Source organism: Lissotriton helveticus, chromosome 4_1 (assembly GCF_964261635.1).
Source record: "Lissotriton helveticus chromosome 4_1, aLisHel1.1, whole genome shotgun sequence".
NCBI lineage: Eukaryota > Metazoa > Chordata > Amphibia > Caudata > Salamandridae > Lissotriton > Lissotriton helveticus.
In genome coordinates, this window is record NC_136063.1 from 496,492,114 (window position 1) to 496,510,458 (window position 18,345).

Sequence of the window (18,345 nt, forward strand, 5' to 3'; positions counted from 1 at the left end):
TATCTTTTGTCCCTGCTAAGTACCCTAATTTCTTGGACCTACAATCTGAATTGATGGCCTTTTTTCGTAAGCTAAGACTACGTTCTTACTTCGAACTCAATCCTTCTGAGCCAAAAACCACTGTTACACCTTTTAGACCACCTTCGACCTTCTCTCCGGCAGCTAGCATGATACCGAGAGAGATTGTGACATTTGAAAAGGTTATCCTTAAAGAGATTTCTGAGCTACAAAAATCTCATCTTTTCATACCCTTTAACATTCCGATCGAAGAGAAGAATGCCATTTCCACCCTGAAAAATAACAACCAGCTCATAATTAAACCTGCTGACAAGGGTGGGGGGATTGTCTTACAAGACATTGAAAATTATAAGGGAGAATTACTACGTCAGGTTTCCAACACTGATCATTATTGCAGATTACCTTGTAATCCGACAAAGAAACTGCAGACTCTCATCAGGCATGTGACAACAGATGCGATGTCAAAGGGCATCATCAGCCAACATGAATATAACTTCCTCAACATCTCCAATCCCAGAATACCAGTGATATACACTCTACCGAAGATCGACAAAAGATTGGATAACCCCCCGGGTAGACCCATCGTTTCGGGCTGTGGCTCAGTCCTTGAGCCACTGGGCCTCTATGTCAACTATTTCCTAAGGGACTTTGTATCAACAACCCAGTGTTATATTAGAGATAGTATGCATATGATAAACATCATAGAAAACCACACTTTTGACCCTAACACTGAGACCCTGTGTACATTAGACGTCGAGTCTTTGTACACGAATATACCACAGAGGGACTCTCTGCTGGTGATGGAGAGCATTCTCAACACCCGACCCAGTCCACACAGAGTTCCGACGATATTTATTATCCAACTCTTAGAAATCTGTCTTACCCAAAACTTCTTCATGTACGACTCGCAGTATTACCAACAAGTGCGTGGTACATCTATGGGGGCTGTCTTTGCCCCCACCCTGGCTATTCTGTACATGGATTGGCTGGAGACGAACACCATCCTGTGCCCCACAAATCCCTTTTACCAGGGATTAAAAAATTGGAAGAGATATATAGACGATATTTTCTTGATTTGGGGCTGTACTATCCCTGAACTGGACGGGCTCCTACACTGGCTGAACCATAATTGTAATGGCCTCACCTTCACAATTGCTCACAACCAAAGTAGCATTTCCTTCCTTGATTTAAACATTCAACATCATGAGGGCATCCTATACACTTCCCTTTTCCGTAAACCTACGGAGAGAAACACGCTGCTACGATATGACAGTTGTCACCCCAGGGCTCTGAGGGACAGTCTGCCATACTCTCAGTTCCTTAGGCTGAGAAGGAACTGCTATAAAAAGGAAGATTATTTCTGTGAAGCCAGCATATTATCGAATAAACTCCGGTTCAGAGGGTACCCCCGGCGCCTCATTAAGAACTCTATGAAGAGAGCTTGGTATTGTCCACGGGAAACCCTCCTTGACCCAAAACCCAAAAAAGCCACTGAAAAATTGGTCTGTGTTACTACATATTCCCCAGTCTCCAACAGGGTGAGACAATGTGTAAAAAAGAACTGGCACATTCTAAACTCAGGGGTACTAAATTGGGACACTCCGTTGTTTGCCTTCAAGAAGAACAAAAATCTCAAGGACCAATTGGTGAGGGCTGCGTTACCCTCTACTAGAAATGTAACCCTTCATGACCACTGGCAATTACCCCCACTCCTTGGGCACGCCCGCTGCGGGTCGTGCGTGAGTTCTCAATTGATGGCAAGGAATTTGTGTATAACAATGTAAGAAATGTACTAAAAACTTTTACCAATTGCAATAGTCAGAACATTGTGTATGCCATCTTCTGCCCATGCAACTTGATATACGTGGGTCAAACCAAGCAGAAGGTTAAACTGAGGATTTCCCAACATCGGAGCCGCATCAGGTGTAAAACACCCAACGCCCCTCTGGTGGAACATTTCTTGGAGAAGGGACACTCGGAGAATGATATCCGATGGACTGTGATTTCACAAATCATCATCTCACCCAGGGGTGGTGATCTCACACGCCTCTTGAACAGGGAGGAACTCAAATGGATTTTGAAGACTGATAGTCTGAATTCGGGGCTTAACCTTCAAGATGAATGGACTGCCCTTATCTGATACTTGGGTTTTTGGAGTCAGACTTATTTCTTTATTTCTCTGCTTTACATTTGTATTTGGATTGTAATAATTATGTGTTTTCCCAGAAGCATTCATCAAGAACTGGATGCTATCTTCAGTCCGTCCTGCATTCCATTGTATAAATGTATTTTAAACTGCACTGTCCTTAAAGCATGCAATTTTTCTTAAAGCGCGTCCTTTTTCTAAAAGCATGTCTTTTCTCCAAGCATGTGAATTCACTTCGCGTCACGACCTGTTCCCCTCACAACCACTGTCCTAAGATGGCGCCTATGTGAGTCCGTCATCGATTTCTATGCCCCACCTTGGGACCAATCCGAGGCGACTATATTGCTCTCTGAATGATTCCTCCCTGTGCACGCCAGGAAATGATTCAGGCCGACTAACCCGGTAAGCGGATTACCTCCACTCTCCCCTCTCTTACTGTTATTATCGTTACTGTACATATTGGTAATGCGCCCCCCTTTCCATCAGGTATCCTGGCAAGCCGACGGACTTTATTTTACTCCGCGGCCGCCGCCACTCGATTCTGGTAAGTTCGTTACTCCCTTGGTAGAGCCCTCGCGGCTTGTTACCTAAAAATGCCACGTTTTTTCCGCTACTAATTATTCCGCCCTTGCAGGGTGATCGCGTGTTATTCTTATGCCCGAGGAGCCAGCCCTTATCTCACGAGGCAACCTGGTGAGCCTTGGTCCCATTTCTTGACTCCACCCGCGTCAGTTAATCCTTCACGATCACGCATCTTGCCTTTTTTTAAATATCGCCGTTCACCAGACGTCACTCCCTCACTGCGAGGCCATTCTAATTTAGTCTCCGCGGCAACATTTTGTGCTACAACGTTCTTGATTGCATTTACGTCCTCACTGGACACTTTCACTGCCATATGTACTTTCCCTTCTTCCTGATCACGGCTAATCTTGTATACACCATCACCATAGTTCACTTGACATGCTTGACCGGTACTGTGTCGCTCACTGGTCACACTCAAGTCACTATGTTACTGATCATGCTTAAGCTGTTCCTGTATCTGATTTTAATATTTCCTTTTTCCCCCCTTTAGGCATTTAGAGGCTTAATTAACCTAAGGCTTTTCATTGTATTTGTCCTGATGATGGTCCCTGATATTTTATAGGGGTCCGAAACGCCGTCGACCTTTAATGCACGTGAACCTAACTGTGATTACTACTGAAATGTCCAGTGCATGATTGTTATACTCTGTACAATTGTACTGTTTATAGAGTAACGTTGTTCCGCCTTACAAAGCCCTTCTCTGCTGTCTACATCACCTCTTGTACTTGCTCTGTTAGTACTGGACACAGGCTTGTGGTCCACTTTGGTTGATTGTTGGATGGTATCTTTATGTGATTTCAATACATAAATCCTGAGTAAAATCTCTGAAAGACCTCTGTCCGGCTGGACATGTCTTTTTTGAAAATATAGATTGACTCTGTCTATATTTTATTCATGTGGTGATATTCCTTAATGTTGGGGACCGCTGTTGTTGTTCGAAAAGATGTCACCAGCAGGTAGAGGGAAGGCGTGGCAGGGGAGTGAGGAACGATTGCTCGATTTTGGTTATTTTCTCAGAGAAGAAGTTGGCAATTTCTGCGCATCTCTCTGAGGAGGCAATTGGCTCTCGGGGGCAGATGATGTCTGCTTTCTAACAATATTGCACACAAAAGGAGTTAGGTCCTTGAGGGGGCTGAGGGAGGGCTGGACCTTTTTATAATATCAAAGCACACACAAAAATACCCCCCTCTCACGCTACTTCCAATATGACTTTAACAGCGACCAAATAAACAATTTCATTAGATCTGGTCTGGTACATTTATTTATACCTATTATTCATATATTCTCAGTGGAAACTAGTATACTCCAGAAAAAAGTATTTAAAGGCAGTAAATAGAATACACATATCAAAGCACTTACATCTTATTCAATCAACAAACTACATTCCTAATTGACATAAAACATTACAGAAACACCTAAGGAAATAACATTAAAAAAAAATCAAAACAAACATCCAACGAACATTTACAAAATCCGATTCAAGATTTTGAAATATGCTAAATCATTTCATTAATCACAATCCTAAAAAAGACATAGTTCATAACAAGAGCAACAAGACTTGCATCACTTAATCAAAAACATTCAATGTAATAATTAGCTCTTGATGGATTTGCCGACGCGTTTCAAGTTCGGGTCATTGAGCCCCAAACCATCATCAGGGCTCTGTTAATCATCTGTTTAGGATGCAAGAAAACATGAAGTTTTAATGACAACCTATTTTCCTCTTCTCTAGTTATCATAGCGTTTGGACAAAGTGTATTTGTACCTGTATCTTCCTTTGCAGGTGACCATTGGTCATTTATGTCGATAGATACACTCTTTTCTTCAGATCTTAGATGGCACGCTTTAAAATCTGGAAATTAACCACATATTACCTCTATGTATGGGTCATGTACTTTTAAATCAGTCAAAAACCTGGATAGAGTTAGTAATAAGATCCGTACCTCCGTCTACGCGGACTGGCGCTGTGGGAGGGGCAGAGGAATTTCTGTATCGGTTTGCTTTTGTCCTATTTAACAAAGAAACATATGATGCCTATAGCAACATTGCTAATATCAATTGGCATTTTCATTACCTATAAAGCTAATACAAGCCTGCCATACCTTATTTATAATCCGCTGTCGTGTTACAGTTGGGCTGCGCCACCTTTTCTCAAGCAGCTGTGACTTTCACCTATTAGAACAATAACGTTCAATCAGGACATACACATAGCGTACAACTCTTTTTGACCTTTTTATTGCATAGTAAACTACTGCCCTACCTGTTTTTTTTAAAAGACAAAACGAGGTGTCTCCTCTCGCCCCCGTCTGCTGCCCCGTCCGGGGCTCGGCGTCTCTTAAACTCGCCTCTACTTCTGCACGTAAGTTTGGACTCGTTCCAGGAGGAATCAATCCATCTGTGTAAAAGGAGGCGCGATAATATATCAGTCACGTTCTCTCCATCTTAGCCGGAATACACGAACATCCGTTACGCGTATGCTTAACCAATACCTGAAAATGTGGTCTACTCCGCTTCAACGAAGTCAATGTTCCTGCGTCCGTCACTCGCCGTGTCTGAAGCCGGCAGCCATTTTAAGATGCCTTAAAAGTCCAGTCTTTTATTATAATGCATCCTGGGGGTTGTAGTTTTCGAAAGCAATTATTTGTATGAACGTTGGCCACCCAAAGGTATTCAAATAGTTCAAGTTTAAATAAGTGCCACATTTATTAAAGACAGGATTATTTAAAGCGTAAAACGTTGTATAGCCAAATTGAAACAATCTTTCTTCATTCTTATCACAGGTGGTAGCTTGTAGACATTAACACTTCTAATAGATCTCGTTATTCTTGCGTGACCATACCATTTAAATGCAGCGTTTTGCTGTATCCAAGCGCCTTCAAGCCAACAGCGAGGAGCCAAAACTCAAATTCTTGACAATTCTGACATACTGTTGAACCCAGTCGTTATACAACGAAATTTCAAAATCAAGTATGCTTCTTTTTCAAGAAGCATCTTGTCAATGTCAACTGGGCGCTGCACGTTATTTATTGTGAAAAGGACTGACCATTTGAAATCATTTTCATTATGGGACATCTCCACATATTGTTCAACCATGGGCGCAGTCAATATTCTCCTTTTTATGCTTGACCTGTGCTGCCCTATGCGAAGATTGACCTGCTGGTTTGTTTTGCCAATGTAAATTCTGCGACAAGGGCAAATTATCACGTAAACTACGTTACGTGTCCTGCAGTTCGAAAACCCAAGATGTTTCCATTTTATTTCCTGATGTTGAAACTCGATTCCTTCAATAGTACTACCACATGAAACACAGTTACCACATTTATGGTGGCCTTCTATTGGTTTCATGTCCCATAGGGCGAGGAGATCATGCTTGGGTTGAGGCTTAGAAAGATCGGCTCTCACAATTTGTTGTCCCAAGCTACGATTCTTCTTGTATGCAAAAATAGGGCGCGGGAAGGGACACTCCAGGTCCTCCAAAAGGTGCCAATTTTAAGCACAGCTTGTCTAAGCTTGCGCGTGTCCGGCCCAAAGGTGGTCACGCATACCATTCGATCTAACTCCTTCTTTTCTTTTGTTTGCAATAAAGCTTCTCGAGGGGTAAATCGAGCTCTTTTGTCTGCTTTCTAACAATATTGAACAGTTCTCTTGGCCTATTTTTTGCACAATCAAGTTGTGATCGAAAAAAACTAGCCTTTTCCTTGAAGATGTGTTTCTTGTATTTCGATCTTGCTGATCTGAGGAGTGCTAGATGGGAGGGAGAGGGGTGTTACCTTCATGTTCTTTCAATCTGTCTAAGAGAACGTCTTTCATTATTCAGATTGGAGTTGAACCAAGATGGGATGTTTCTTGTTTTTTTTTTTGGGAGGGGCTAAGTGATCCAGCACCTCATTGACTGTCTTGTTAAAATGCTCAGTGAGGAGTTGGGCTTGGAGTTAAGATTCAAGTACGTATGGGGGAATTTGACTAAGGTTTCTGGTCCATTTTAAGGGTTTGGAGATTTTTGTTGGGCGAGCGGGATTAGTTACGATCTTAAAAAGAATGAGGTGATGGTCCGACCAGTCAGTGGGGGTGATGCTGGAAAGGGACGTGAGGTCGTTTTCAGAAATGATGGCGTCAAGAGTTGCTCCTTTGATGTGAGTTGGATGTTGACATAGTTGTTTGAGATCGTTAATCACTAGGAAGTTGTTGAGGTGCATGACTATGGGATCCTCTGCATTGTTCCAATGGATGTTAAAATCTCCTAGAAAGAGGTTTTTGGAGTTTGAAAGAGAGGATAGTGAGATGAAGTCAGATAGTTCTTCAGCAAAGAGAGGCGGTTCACCTGGCGGGTGGTAGATGTTGTGCAGTCGGATGGGGGGCGCGCCCTGTATCATGAGTTCAGCACCAAGGTATTTAAAGGTTTGGTGGACTGAGTCTTTTAGCAGGGAGAGATTGAGGACGTTTTTATATATTATGGCTAGACCGCCACCTTTTTTAACTGGCCTATCCTTCCTGAGGATAGAGAAGCCGGGAGGGATGATTAGGTCCAAAAAAGCCGCTGAGTGGTCCTTGAACCAGGTTTCGGTCAGGAAGGCGATGTCAATGTCTTCGCTGAGTATAGTTTCGGATAATTCAGTTGCATGTCGGACCGCCGAGCGGCAGTTTACCAGCATGCAGGAGAGGGGATCTGGGCTGTCTGATTGTAGGATTGCATTGGATGGTGGGGAGTTAAACAGGGGGTCGGGGGAAAGGCGTGCGGATGGGATTCTGTTGATACCAGTGATCACAGGAATATTGGCATGTTGGGGGGTGGAGCTCGGGATCCGACAGATTAGGAAGGGAGGCATTACAGAGGTTCCTGAGGTCAGAAGAGGATAAGTCGCTCACAGAGCGAAGAGGTCTACGAGCTCGGTCACAGGAGGGTGTAGTTCTCCACTTATTGGGTAGGTGCATGCCTTGGGGACAGGAACAGGGGAGGTCCTTGTAGTTGGGGAGGACCAGGGATTTGAGGGAGTTGTAGTCCTTTCTGAGCCGTGAAAGTTCAGAGGTCAAAATGGAGAGATTTTGCTCGATGTTGGTAAGCGTCTGTGTTACAAGAGTAGGTGGGGGTTTGGTTGTAAGGGTGTGGGGGATGCAGCAGGTTTCATTATTGTCTTAGGAGGGTGTCTAGTGTGGGGAGGGGAGGGGGATCCAGGGGTGCAGTTGGGTGAGCAGGCGAATGTTGGTCATAAGTGAGAGGGAGAGTAGGCATGACAGTCTGTTCTGGGTTGGTGTGTAGGGGAGGGATGGGGAGATCTAGTGGGGGAGGGGGCCGGGTGAGGTCATCAGGTAGTTGGGTCTGGGTGGGGTTTGGAGAAGGTAGAGAGAGTTGGTGTATCAAGGTGCTAAAGTGTTTCTCAAAGAGGGAGAGGTGGTGCTCTGAGGCTTGTATGATGATGTTCCCAGTTTTGAAGATGGAAATGTCAATTTCACCGGGAAAAATTGGGGATGGGGAGGTAGACAGTTTGAAACCATATGGAATGTTAGTAGATTTAGAGATTTGAAGGTGGCGGAGGAAAGTGTTTTTCCATTTAGAGGGGCATTTGGTAAAGAAAATGTAATTCGATTTAATGGGAGAGGTGAGACTAAGATAGGTATCTGCTATTAAGGTTTCTGGGTGACAAGTAAGTAATTTATGCTTGAAGTTTTTCTTGCCATTTTTTGAAAGGTTTGAGGGGTATAGGATGTTCCATGAGTTGGGGCCATGTCTAGAGAGTGCAGGGTCAGGAGGAGAGAGCGTGGTGTGGGGGGGGGGGGGCGGCATGGCTAGGACGGGGGGAGATGAGGGGGAGTGAGGAAGGGGGGAAATGAAGAATAGTAAGAGCGACTTGGGAGTCCCTGTTATAACCGGCGAGTGGGAGAGTAGGCGTGGGAGAGTAGACATGAGCGAGGGGGAGAGATTAAGATGGCGCAGAGACCAGGGAGATGTGCAGAATCACAATGATCTTTTTTCCACGAGAAGTTAGGGGTCCGGTCCGTGGGACAGAGGTGGATAGTACGGAATTAATTAGGGTGACTGAGCGGATAACCATTCAAGGCAATTAAAATCAAGATGAGGTAGAACGGTTTGGGAGCATGTAGCTAAAATACAGATAGACTAGCAGCAGGCTAATAAACGTTTTAACTATTGCTTCCCGGACGAATCCATCATTGAATATTTTTAAACCAGGTGATTTCCCCACTCTGTTAAAAAGCCACACATTGTGGGGAAAAGAGAGTGCTCACTTCATTAGATTTGAAGAAGGCCTTAAACATGTAAATTCCACTAGATGAGGAAAAGGTCTTTGTCTGGGTGGGATGTACTTACACAGTGAAATTCTATCAGTATTCACATTCCTTAAACCCCCATTACTTTTCAGTAACGCATACAGTTTTTTTTTTTACCTTTTGCAATAACTCTGCAATTTGATCCTCCAGTTTTTTTAATCTCATCTCTCTGTTAAGTTTATCAACATCGTCACTTGTAGTTGCTTCTGGATCAGATGATGTGTCAGCATCCTTCCTGGAACTTAAAGTGCTTAGTATTGGGACTCTATTATGCTGCCTATACCGCAATAAAACTTCATTGATGCGAGGCGTTGTGACAGGTAAGTTAGCAGCACTCTGGAAAAAAATGGAACATGTGTCAGTGCAGTCAAAATAAATTATAGATAAATTGATGGGTGAACACTAAATAACATTCTTAATACCTTGAGTACCTTTCCTTCAAGATGGTTGGAGTTCAAAGAAGCAAACTCTTCCAGAAAATCTAGATTTGGAAAATCCATAAAATCTTCTTCAAAATTTTCAGATTCACCCAAAATATTTTTCCCATCGAGGTAGTTTAGCTGCGGAATTGTCTGAAGAACAACCTGTCTATAACCTTGAAAGAAAACATTCATATTAATATGTTATTATAGTTCTGGGAAGTGACATTTGCATTCAGGATAATGGGCACGTTCAACCCCCAAAGGGCCACTTTAACCACTCGCCTTATTAGACCCAAATGTTAGAGTGGCAAACAATTTTTGATTCACAGAGTGAGTGCAGAAAGGGACCACCCTTCTTCAAGGGAATACTGAAAGGTGGCATGCTAAAGACCATTCTTTTTTTTATTTTTTATCAATGGAGTCAAAATAGTTTATTCACCAGCATACGTTTCAAATATACATTAGATTAAACAACATAAGTATTAGAAACATTTCTAAGGGGAGGTCATGAAAGAAAATCACTATTTTAAAGTCTGTTACCGTACCTAGGAACATTATTTATTTGCAGTAGGAAATACAGTTAGGTGTCCATAGACAAAAAATGTGTCTGGACTCTATCACAATTTAATAGGGTTATCCTGGGTTCTAACATTGCATGGGCACTGTGTGGCAAAGAGAATGAAGGACAACTTGGGGGATTTTTAAGATTATATACCAGAGGATGGTATGGACTGGATCCGGGAAAGTTAAAAACAATCTATTACTCGGAACAGGATGCAAACCTCGAGTCTCACCCCCTACTACCAAACTGTTTCATAGCTTGTAGAGACACTGGACAAGGGCCGTGGCTTAACGAAGGATTAGTTACTTACCTGTAATCCTAGTTCTCATCCAGGGATATATTCATCAAAGTCATAAGATATGAATAATCCCCGCCCATGTGCGGGATCCCAGAGCATATAGAAAATACATATATATAACTATATATGCATATGTGAAAACATATATATATATATATATATATATATATATATATATATATATATATATATATATATATATATATATATATATATATATATGTACAGCCTAAAACATTTCCACAATGGCCACAATTCTGAAATTACATAGGTTTGCATTGTAGCACCTAAACCCTCCCTACCCCTAAGGAAGAAAGAGAGCAGTAAACATTTGTCATACAACAATGCTTTATTGCCATAGAGAAAACCTGTAATTTCAGGCATTTGCCAGTAGGCTGCAGTAGAGTATAAAGAAACAAAGAAAAACTGACACCTTGCCTTTAAGGCATTAGAGTAGGGGTCCCGTGTCTTTAAGACCTGCAGGAGACCCATTGCTCCCATGATGCACCACAGGTGGCAGTTAGGTCAGTTCTTTTTGGAGGTGCATAAGCACCTGAGTAGATCCACAATCATCATACAATAACTTTCCAGTAATGCTCGTCCGGGGAGGTGGGTGGGTCGCTTATGACTTTGAGGAGTATACCCCTGGATGAGAACTAGGATTACAGGTAAGTAACTAATCCTTCTCATCCAGGGGATACTCATCAATAGTCATAATCTATGAATAGAGTAGCAAGCCCATACTCAAAGTCTCGAGGACGAGCAACAAATATATACAACATGAATAAGCATCACATTCAAATTGCAAACAAATTCCTCAAAGAGGCCTGCCCCCCTGGGCATCGGCCTGGGCATCTGAATCTAGGCAGTAATGGCGGGTATGTATGTATGTACTGAGCGCCATGTAGCCGCATTGCAAATCTCAGATATCGGAATGTTGCGAAGGAGAGCTGTGGCATGTCTGCCCTGCAAAGCCTTGTTAGCTAGCTGATATGACAAAGCTATACATGATACGATCCATCTAGAGATAGACCTTTTTGAAGCCGCCAGGCCGATATTAGTTGAACCATAATTGACAAAGAGCCAGTCAGACTTTCTAAGTGGAAGAGTCTTAGCCAGGTAAAATTTCAAAACCCTCCGGAGATCTAGGGAGTGTAAAGAGCTCTCCAGGGGAGTGGTTGGTTGAGGAAAGAAAGTAGGCAGTGTGATGGTCTGATTGATGTGGAAATCCAAGACCACCTTGGGCAGGAAGACTGGATGAGTCTGTAGCACCACTCTATTGGCATGAAAAACCATGTAAGGTTCCTTGCAGCACAGGGCCTGAATTTCACTCACCCTGCGGGCTGAGGTGATGGCTACCAAGAAGGCAGCTTTCCAGGTCAAGTGCTGCAAAGACGCCTTATGAATAGGCTCGAAAGGAGCACCCATCAATTTAGTAAGTACGATGTTAAGCTCCCAGGGAGGAGAAGGGGACCTCACTGGTGGAACCACCTTCTTAAGCCCCTCCAGGAAATCTTTGACCACAGGCACAACGACGAATGAGGTCTGGGAAGGAGATTTCCTGTACGCTGTGATAGCAGCTAAGTGAACCCTGATGGAGGGGTACTTCAGGCCTGACCTTGCCAAGTGTAACAAGTATGGGAGAATCACCTGCTCCTGACCTTGAATTGGATCGAGAGCATTGTCCTTAAACCAAATGTAAAACCTCTTCCACTTGAAAGCATTAGACTTTCTGGTGGAGGGTCTCTTCGCTTCTCTAAGTATGTTCATACAGTCAGCCGAAAGGTCTAGGTGGTCATACTGGATGACCTTAGGAACCATGCCGTCAATCGAAAGGAGGGAAGGTTGGGCATGAAACACCCTCCCCTCGTCCTTGGTCAGTAAGTCCGGGCGGGATGGTAGTTTCCGGTGAGGAACCTCTGACAATTGGAGGAGATCCAGGTACCACCACTGGGGTGGCCACTCCGGCACTATCAGGATCATTCTGGTGTTGGTCCTGTAGAACTTCTCCGGGATCAGAGGGAGTGGAGGAAAAGCGTACAGCAATGTCTGCGACCAGCTGATCAAAAGTGCATTCCCCCATGATCCTTGCTGGGGGAATCTGGACGCGAAGACCGGGCATTTCGCGTTTGCCGCGTCTGCGAACAGATCAATGTCTGCCACTCCCCATTGCCGGAACACCTCCTGGGCGACATCTTTGTTGAGCACCCAGTCGTGCGCTTCTACAAAGTCTCTGCTTAGACCGTCTGCCTGAACATTCAGGGTCCCTGGAAGGTGAACTGCAACAATGAAGAGACCTCTAGCCAGAAGCTACTGCCAAATGGATTGAGCTTCCAGAGACAGAACTCGTGACCTGGTGCCTCCTTGTTTGTTCAGATAGAACATCGTGGCTGTGTTGTCTGTCTGAACTTGAATGTGGCTGGACTGAAGAGATGGGTACAGGGACTTGAGCACCAAATAGACCGCCCGTAACTCCAAGAAGTTGATATGATAGCTTCTTTCTGTCTCGGACGAGAGACCTTGTACCTGAAGCTGGTCCATATGAGCTCCCCAGCCTTGCATTGAGGCATCTGTGACCACTGTCTGCGTTGGAGGCGACTGATGAAACGGAACCCCTTGTAGCAGGTGAGAGCGTTTCATCCACCATCTGATGGAGTCTCTGGCAAGTTGGTGGAGAGAGACACGATCTTCCCAGTGACCTGACCTCTGAGACCATTGATCCTCGAGTGCCTTGCTCCAGAGGTCGCATGTGAAGGCGTGCATTGGGTTCAATGTAGATGCACAAGGCCATCGATCCCAGTAGTGACGACACTTGTCTGGCAGTAGGACTCTAGGTGTCGAGAAGGGTGCGGCACTTCAGAAGCATCGATGACAACCTCTCCTCTGAAGGACACATGCTTGCCTCTGCGGAGTCAAGGGAGGCGCCCAGGTAGTGTATTCGTTGGGTGGGGTTGAGGACCGACTTTTTGTAGTTGACCTCCAACCCCAAGGAGTGCATCAGGTTGAGGCAGTATGTGAGATGGCTCTGAAGCAGAGTAGGGGTGGAGCTTTTCAGGAGCTAGTCGTCTACGAATGGTTAGACTAATATCTTCCATCTGCGGAGGAAGGCAGCCACCACCGCCATGCACTTGGAGAATGTCCACGGGGGATTTGAGGCCGAACGGAAGCACTCGATACTGCTAGTGGTGACAAGAGATCTGAAACCTGAAAAATTTGCGATGGTTCACTGAGACAAGTATATGAAAATAGGCATCCTGCAGGTCGATGGCACACATCCAGTCTCCCTGGTGAAGGTGTGGAAAGATCTGATGCAGGGCCAGCATACGAAATTTCTCCTTTCTGATAAACCTGTTCAGCAGGCGCAGGTCGAGGATAGGTCTGTACTCTTTGGCTGCTCCTCGCTTTTGGTCTAGGAAGTAGCGGGAATATACCCCCTGATTTAATTGTAGGGGCGGGACCTCCTCTCTTGCCTTCTTTGCCAGAAGGATAGATACTTCGTCCTTTAACAGCTGACTTTCAATAAGAGGAAGGCGCTTGAATTGGGGGGGCACTTGCGGAGGAGGAGACTTGAACCTCAGCAAGTAACCATGCTGCAAAATATTCAGCACCCATTTGTCTCTTGTTATGGTTTTCCACTCTTCCAGTTGAAGGCTTGGGAGGCTGCATAGAGGTGGACTGCTGTTTGTTATTGCCTCTTCCTCTTCCAGGGCGCCTGTGTTGGAACTGGGATCTTTGTTGAATCTGGGAGGACCATTGAGGGGTTTGAACCCTCTGTTGAAAAGAAGGTTTGTCGCTCTGACGGAAACGTTTCTTGAACTCTTTGCGCTTTTCTAGGCCAACAGCCTTGACAGTGTCCATCTCTGGCTTAATTTTGTTCATCTCGTCGTCAGCGTGAGCCCCAAACAAAGACGAGCCATTAAATGGAAGGTTAAGAATTTTTTTTGCTGGGCATCAGGCTTGAGGCCTGTGAGTCGCAGCCAGGCTGAGTGTCCTGAACAGACTCCATGGGAGTAGCCATGAGCGGCGAGATCTGAAGCGTCTGCTGCAGCACTTTGGCTACTAACCCCCCTTCTTGCAGAATTTCCGTGAAATCATGCCGGTCTTCTTTGGGAAGCTTCTCGGTTAATCGTGCCAGGGAGCCCCAAAGAGATCTGTCATATCTCTCGAGAAGGGCAGAGGCACTCGCAACCTTCATTGATGACGCTGAAGTATTGCACAAAACACACAGTTGATGGACAGAATGTAGAACAATGTCATACATTCACCCCAGTACAAGGATCTGGGCCTAAATCCATCGTTTTTTTGCACTCCACACCACCCTGGGTTAGACACTGGCTATATGCAAATCAGCTCTGACCCTGTGCCTCATGGGAACAGTCCAGTCCGAACTACTGGGCCCAGATCTTTGGACTGGGGTGAATGTGTGACATTGATCCACATTCTGTCCATCATTGTTGTGTTTGCAGGTACCGCTCTAAGTGTACTGGGGATGCTCAGACGTGAGTCCCAGGCACTCCACACCACTGGAATCAAGCTAGCCGGGCTGATGAGAGGTGTTACCTCGAAACCGGGCCGGTCCTCGGATGCTTGTTTCCGTTCTGGGAAGGACATGGCTTTTGTAGTTCGGACTGGACTGTTCCCATGGGGCACAGGGTCAGTGCTGATTTGCATATCGCCATTGTCTAACCCAGGGTGGTGTGGAGTGGAAAAACGATGGATTTGGGCCCAGATCTTTGGACTGGGGTGAATGTGTGACATTGATCCACATTCTGTCCATCATTGTTGTGTTTGCAGGTACCGCTCTAAGTGTACTGGGGATGCTCAGACGTGAGTCCCAGGCACTCCACACCACTGGAATCAAGCTAGCCGGGCTGATGAGAGGTGTTACCTCGAAACCGGGCCGGTCCTCGGATGCTTGTTTCCGTTCTGGGAAGGACATGGCTTTTGTAGTTCGGACTGGACTGTTCCCATGGGGCACAGGGTCAGTGCTGATTTGCATATCGCCATTGTCTAACCCAGGGTGGTGTGGAGTGGAAAAACGATGGATTTGGGCCCAGATCTTTGGACTGGGGTGAATGTGTGACATTGATCCACATTCTGTCCATCATTGTTGTGTTTGCAGGTACCGCTCTAAGTGTACTGGGGATGCTCAGACGTGAGTCCCAGGCACTCCACACCACTGGAATCAAGCTAGCCGGGCTGATGAGAGGTGTTACCTCGAAACCGGGCCGGTCCTCGGATGCTTGTTTCCGTTCTGGGAAGGACATGGCTTTTGTAGTTCGGACTGGACTGTTCCCATGGGGCACAGGGTCAGTGCTGATTTGCATATCGCCATTGTCTAACCCAGGGTGGTGTGGAGTGGAAAAACGATGGATTTGGGCCCAGATCTTTGGACTGGGGTGAATGTGTGACATTGATCCACATTCTGTCCATCATTGTTGTGTTTGCAGGTACCGCTCTAAATGTACTGGGGATGCTCAGACGTGAGTCCCAGGCACTCCACACCACTGGAATCAAGCTAGCCGGGCTGATGAGAGGTGTTACCTCGAAACCGGGCCGGTCCTCGGATGCTTGTTTCCGTTCTGGGAAGGACATGGCTTTTGTAGTTCGGACTGGACTGTTCCCATGGGGCACAGGGTCAGTGCTGATTTGCATATCGCCGTTGTCTAACCCAGGGTGGTGTGGAGTGGAAAAACGATGGATTTGGGCCCAGATCTTTGGACTGGGGTGAATGTGTGACATTCAAGTTCAAGTTCAGGCATTTATAAAGCGCACTACTCACCCAGAGGGTCTCAAGGCGCTAGAGGGAGGGGTTCATTGTTTGTCGAATAGCAATGTTTTCAGTTCTTTTCTGAAGGAGATGTGATTCTGAGTAAGGCGGAGGTGGGTGGGGAGTGAGTTCCAGGTCTTGGCAGCCAGGAAGGAGAAGGATCTGCCACCCATGGTGGTTTTTCGGATGCGCGGGACTGCGGCGAGGGCTTGATTGGATGATCTTAGTTGGCGGATGGGATAGTAGGACAGTCGAGTGTTGAGGCATTCGGGTCCTAGCTTATAAAGGGCCTTGTGTGCGTGGGTAAGAAGGCGGAAAGTAATTCTTTTGTTGACGGGAAGCCAGTGGAGGTTTTTAGGTGACCGGTGATGTGCTCTTGGCGCGGGAGGTCTAATATGAGTCTCGCTGATGCGTTTTGGATGCGCTGGAGCTTTTTCTGCAATTTTGTTCTAATTCCGGCGTAGAGTGTGTTGCCATAGTCCAGTCGACTCGTGACCAGTGCATGGGTGACAGTTTTCCTTGTTTCGAGGGGGATCCAGCGGAAGATCTTTTTGAGAATGCGAAGGACGTTGAAGCAGGAGGATGATACGGCGTTGACTTGTCTGGACATTGATAGAGAGGAGTCTAGAATGAAGCCAAGGTTACGTGCATGGTTTGTGGGTGTGGGCGCTGATCCCAAAGCGGAAGGCCACCAGGAGTCATCCCAAGCTGAGGGGGAGGATCCTAGGATGAGCACCTCCGTTTTGTCTGAGTTGAGTTTTAAGCGGCTCTGTTTCATCCATTCGGCTACTTCTTTCATACCTTCGTGAAGGTTGTTTTTGGCGGTGTTGGGGTCTTTGGTGAGGGAAAGGATTAGCTGGGTGTCGTCGGCGTAGGAGATGATGTTGAGGTTGTGTTGACGTGCGATGGAGGCGAGGGGACTCATGTAGACGTTGAAGAGGGTGGGACTGAGTGAGGAGCCTTGAGGTACGACGCAGATGACTTCGGTGGGCTCTGAGTAGAAAGGGGGTAGTCGGACTCTCTGGGTTCTTCCGGCTAGGAACGAGATGATCCAGTCCAAGGCTTTACCTTGAATGCCGATGTTGTTGAGGCGTTGTATGAGGGTGTTATGACAGCCAGTGTCGAAGGCGGCGGAGAGGTCGAGTAGAATGAGGGCCACTGTTTCACCGTTGTCTAGGAGTGCTCGGATGTCGTCGGTCGCAGCAAAGAGGGCGATTTCGGTGCTGTGTTTGGCTCGAAAGCCGTGCTGTGAGGGATCCAGGGAGTTGTTGGATTCAAGGAAGGCTGCGAGTTGGCTATTGACGGCTTTCTCGATGACTTTGGCCGGGAAAGGGAGGAGGGAAATGGGTCGGTAGTTTTTCAGTTCTGAGGGGTCTGCTGTTGGTTTTTTCAGAAGGGCGCTGAGTTCGGCGTGTTTCCATATTTCTGGAAAGGTGGCGGAGTTGAAGGAGCAGTTGATGACGTCGCGGAGTTGGGGGGCGATGATGGAGTCAGCTTTGTTGAAGATGTAGTGGGGACAGGGGTCAGAAGGTGAGCCAGAGTGGATTGAGTTCATGAGGCGAATGGTGTCTTCAATTGTGACTGGGTTCCAGGAGTTAAGGTAGTTAGTTGGAGGGGTGGGATCTGAAGGGGGTGGGGTGAGTTGTTCATTGGGAGTATTCTTGAAGCTGTTGTGGATGTCGGCAATTTTGTTGTAGAAGAAGGAGGATAACGCATCGCAGAGGTCTTGGGAGTTAGTGATGTCGTTGGATGCTGCGGGAGGGTTGGTGAATTCTTTGACGATATTGAAGAGTTCCTTGCTGTTATGGGAGTTGTTGTCGAGACGGTCCTTAAATGCTGATTTCTTGGCGGATCGAATCAGTTGGTGGTGTTTGCGGGTGGCTGTCTTGAGGGAGGTCATGTTGTCTGAGGTAGGTTCTTTTCTCCAATTCTTCTCCAGGGTGCGGCATGTCTTCTTGGATTTTTTAAGGTCATCATTGAACCAGGGAGCCTTTTTGCTGGATGATTTCAACTGGTGTTTTTTCAGGGGTGCTAGTTCGTCTGCACTGAGGGTAATCCATTGCCTGAGGTTGGTGGCCGCTTGGTCTGGGTCCGTTGCTAGGGTGGGAGTATTTTGGCTGAGTGATGTGAGGAGTTGGTCAGTGGTGATTTTGTTCCATTTTCTTCGGGGAATGGGTTGTGGACGGTTGTGGGTCAGGGTTGTTTTGTAGCTGAAGTGAACACAGCTGTGATCCGTCCAGTGGAGAGCTGTAGTGAGATTGA

The 18,345-nt window shown here is 46.0% G+C and overlaps 1 protein-coding gene across 6 annotated transcripts in view; it reads right to left on the reverse strand.

Annotated features, from left to right (window-relative positions):
* The window catches only part of LRRCC1 (leucine rich repeat and coiled-coil centrosomal protein 1), a 481,085-nt gene that overhangs the window by 383,587 nt on the left and 79,153 nt on the right, over positions 1-18,345 (reverse strand). For 4 of the 6 annotated variants that reach the window (XM_078687089.1, XM_078687091.1, XM_078687087.1 and 1 more), the window contains 2 exons: positions 9,454-9,626; positions 9,149-9,367 (listed from right to left, as the gene is read on the reverse strand). In XM_078687089.1, the coding sequence (XP_078543215.1) occupies positions 9,149-9,367; positions 9,454-9,626 (392 nt within the window). The remainder of the gene's footprint in view (positions 1-9,148; positions 9,368-9,453; positions 9,627-18,345) is intronic. The other 2 variants (XM_078687090.1, XM_078687088.1) reach the window with 1 other exon arrangement.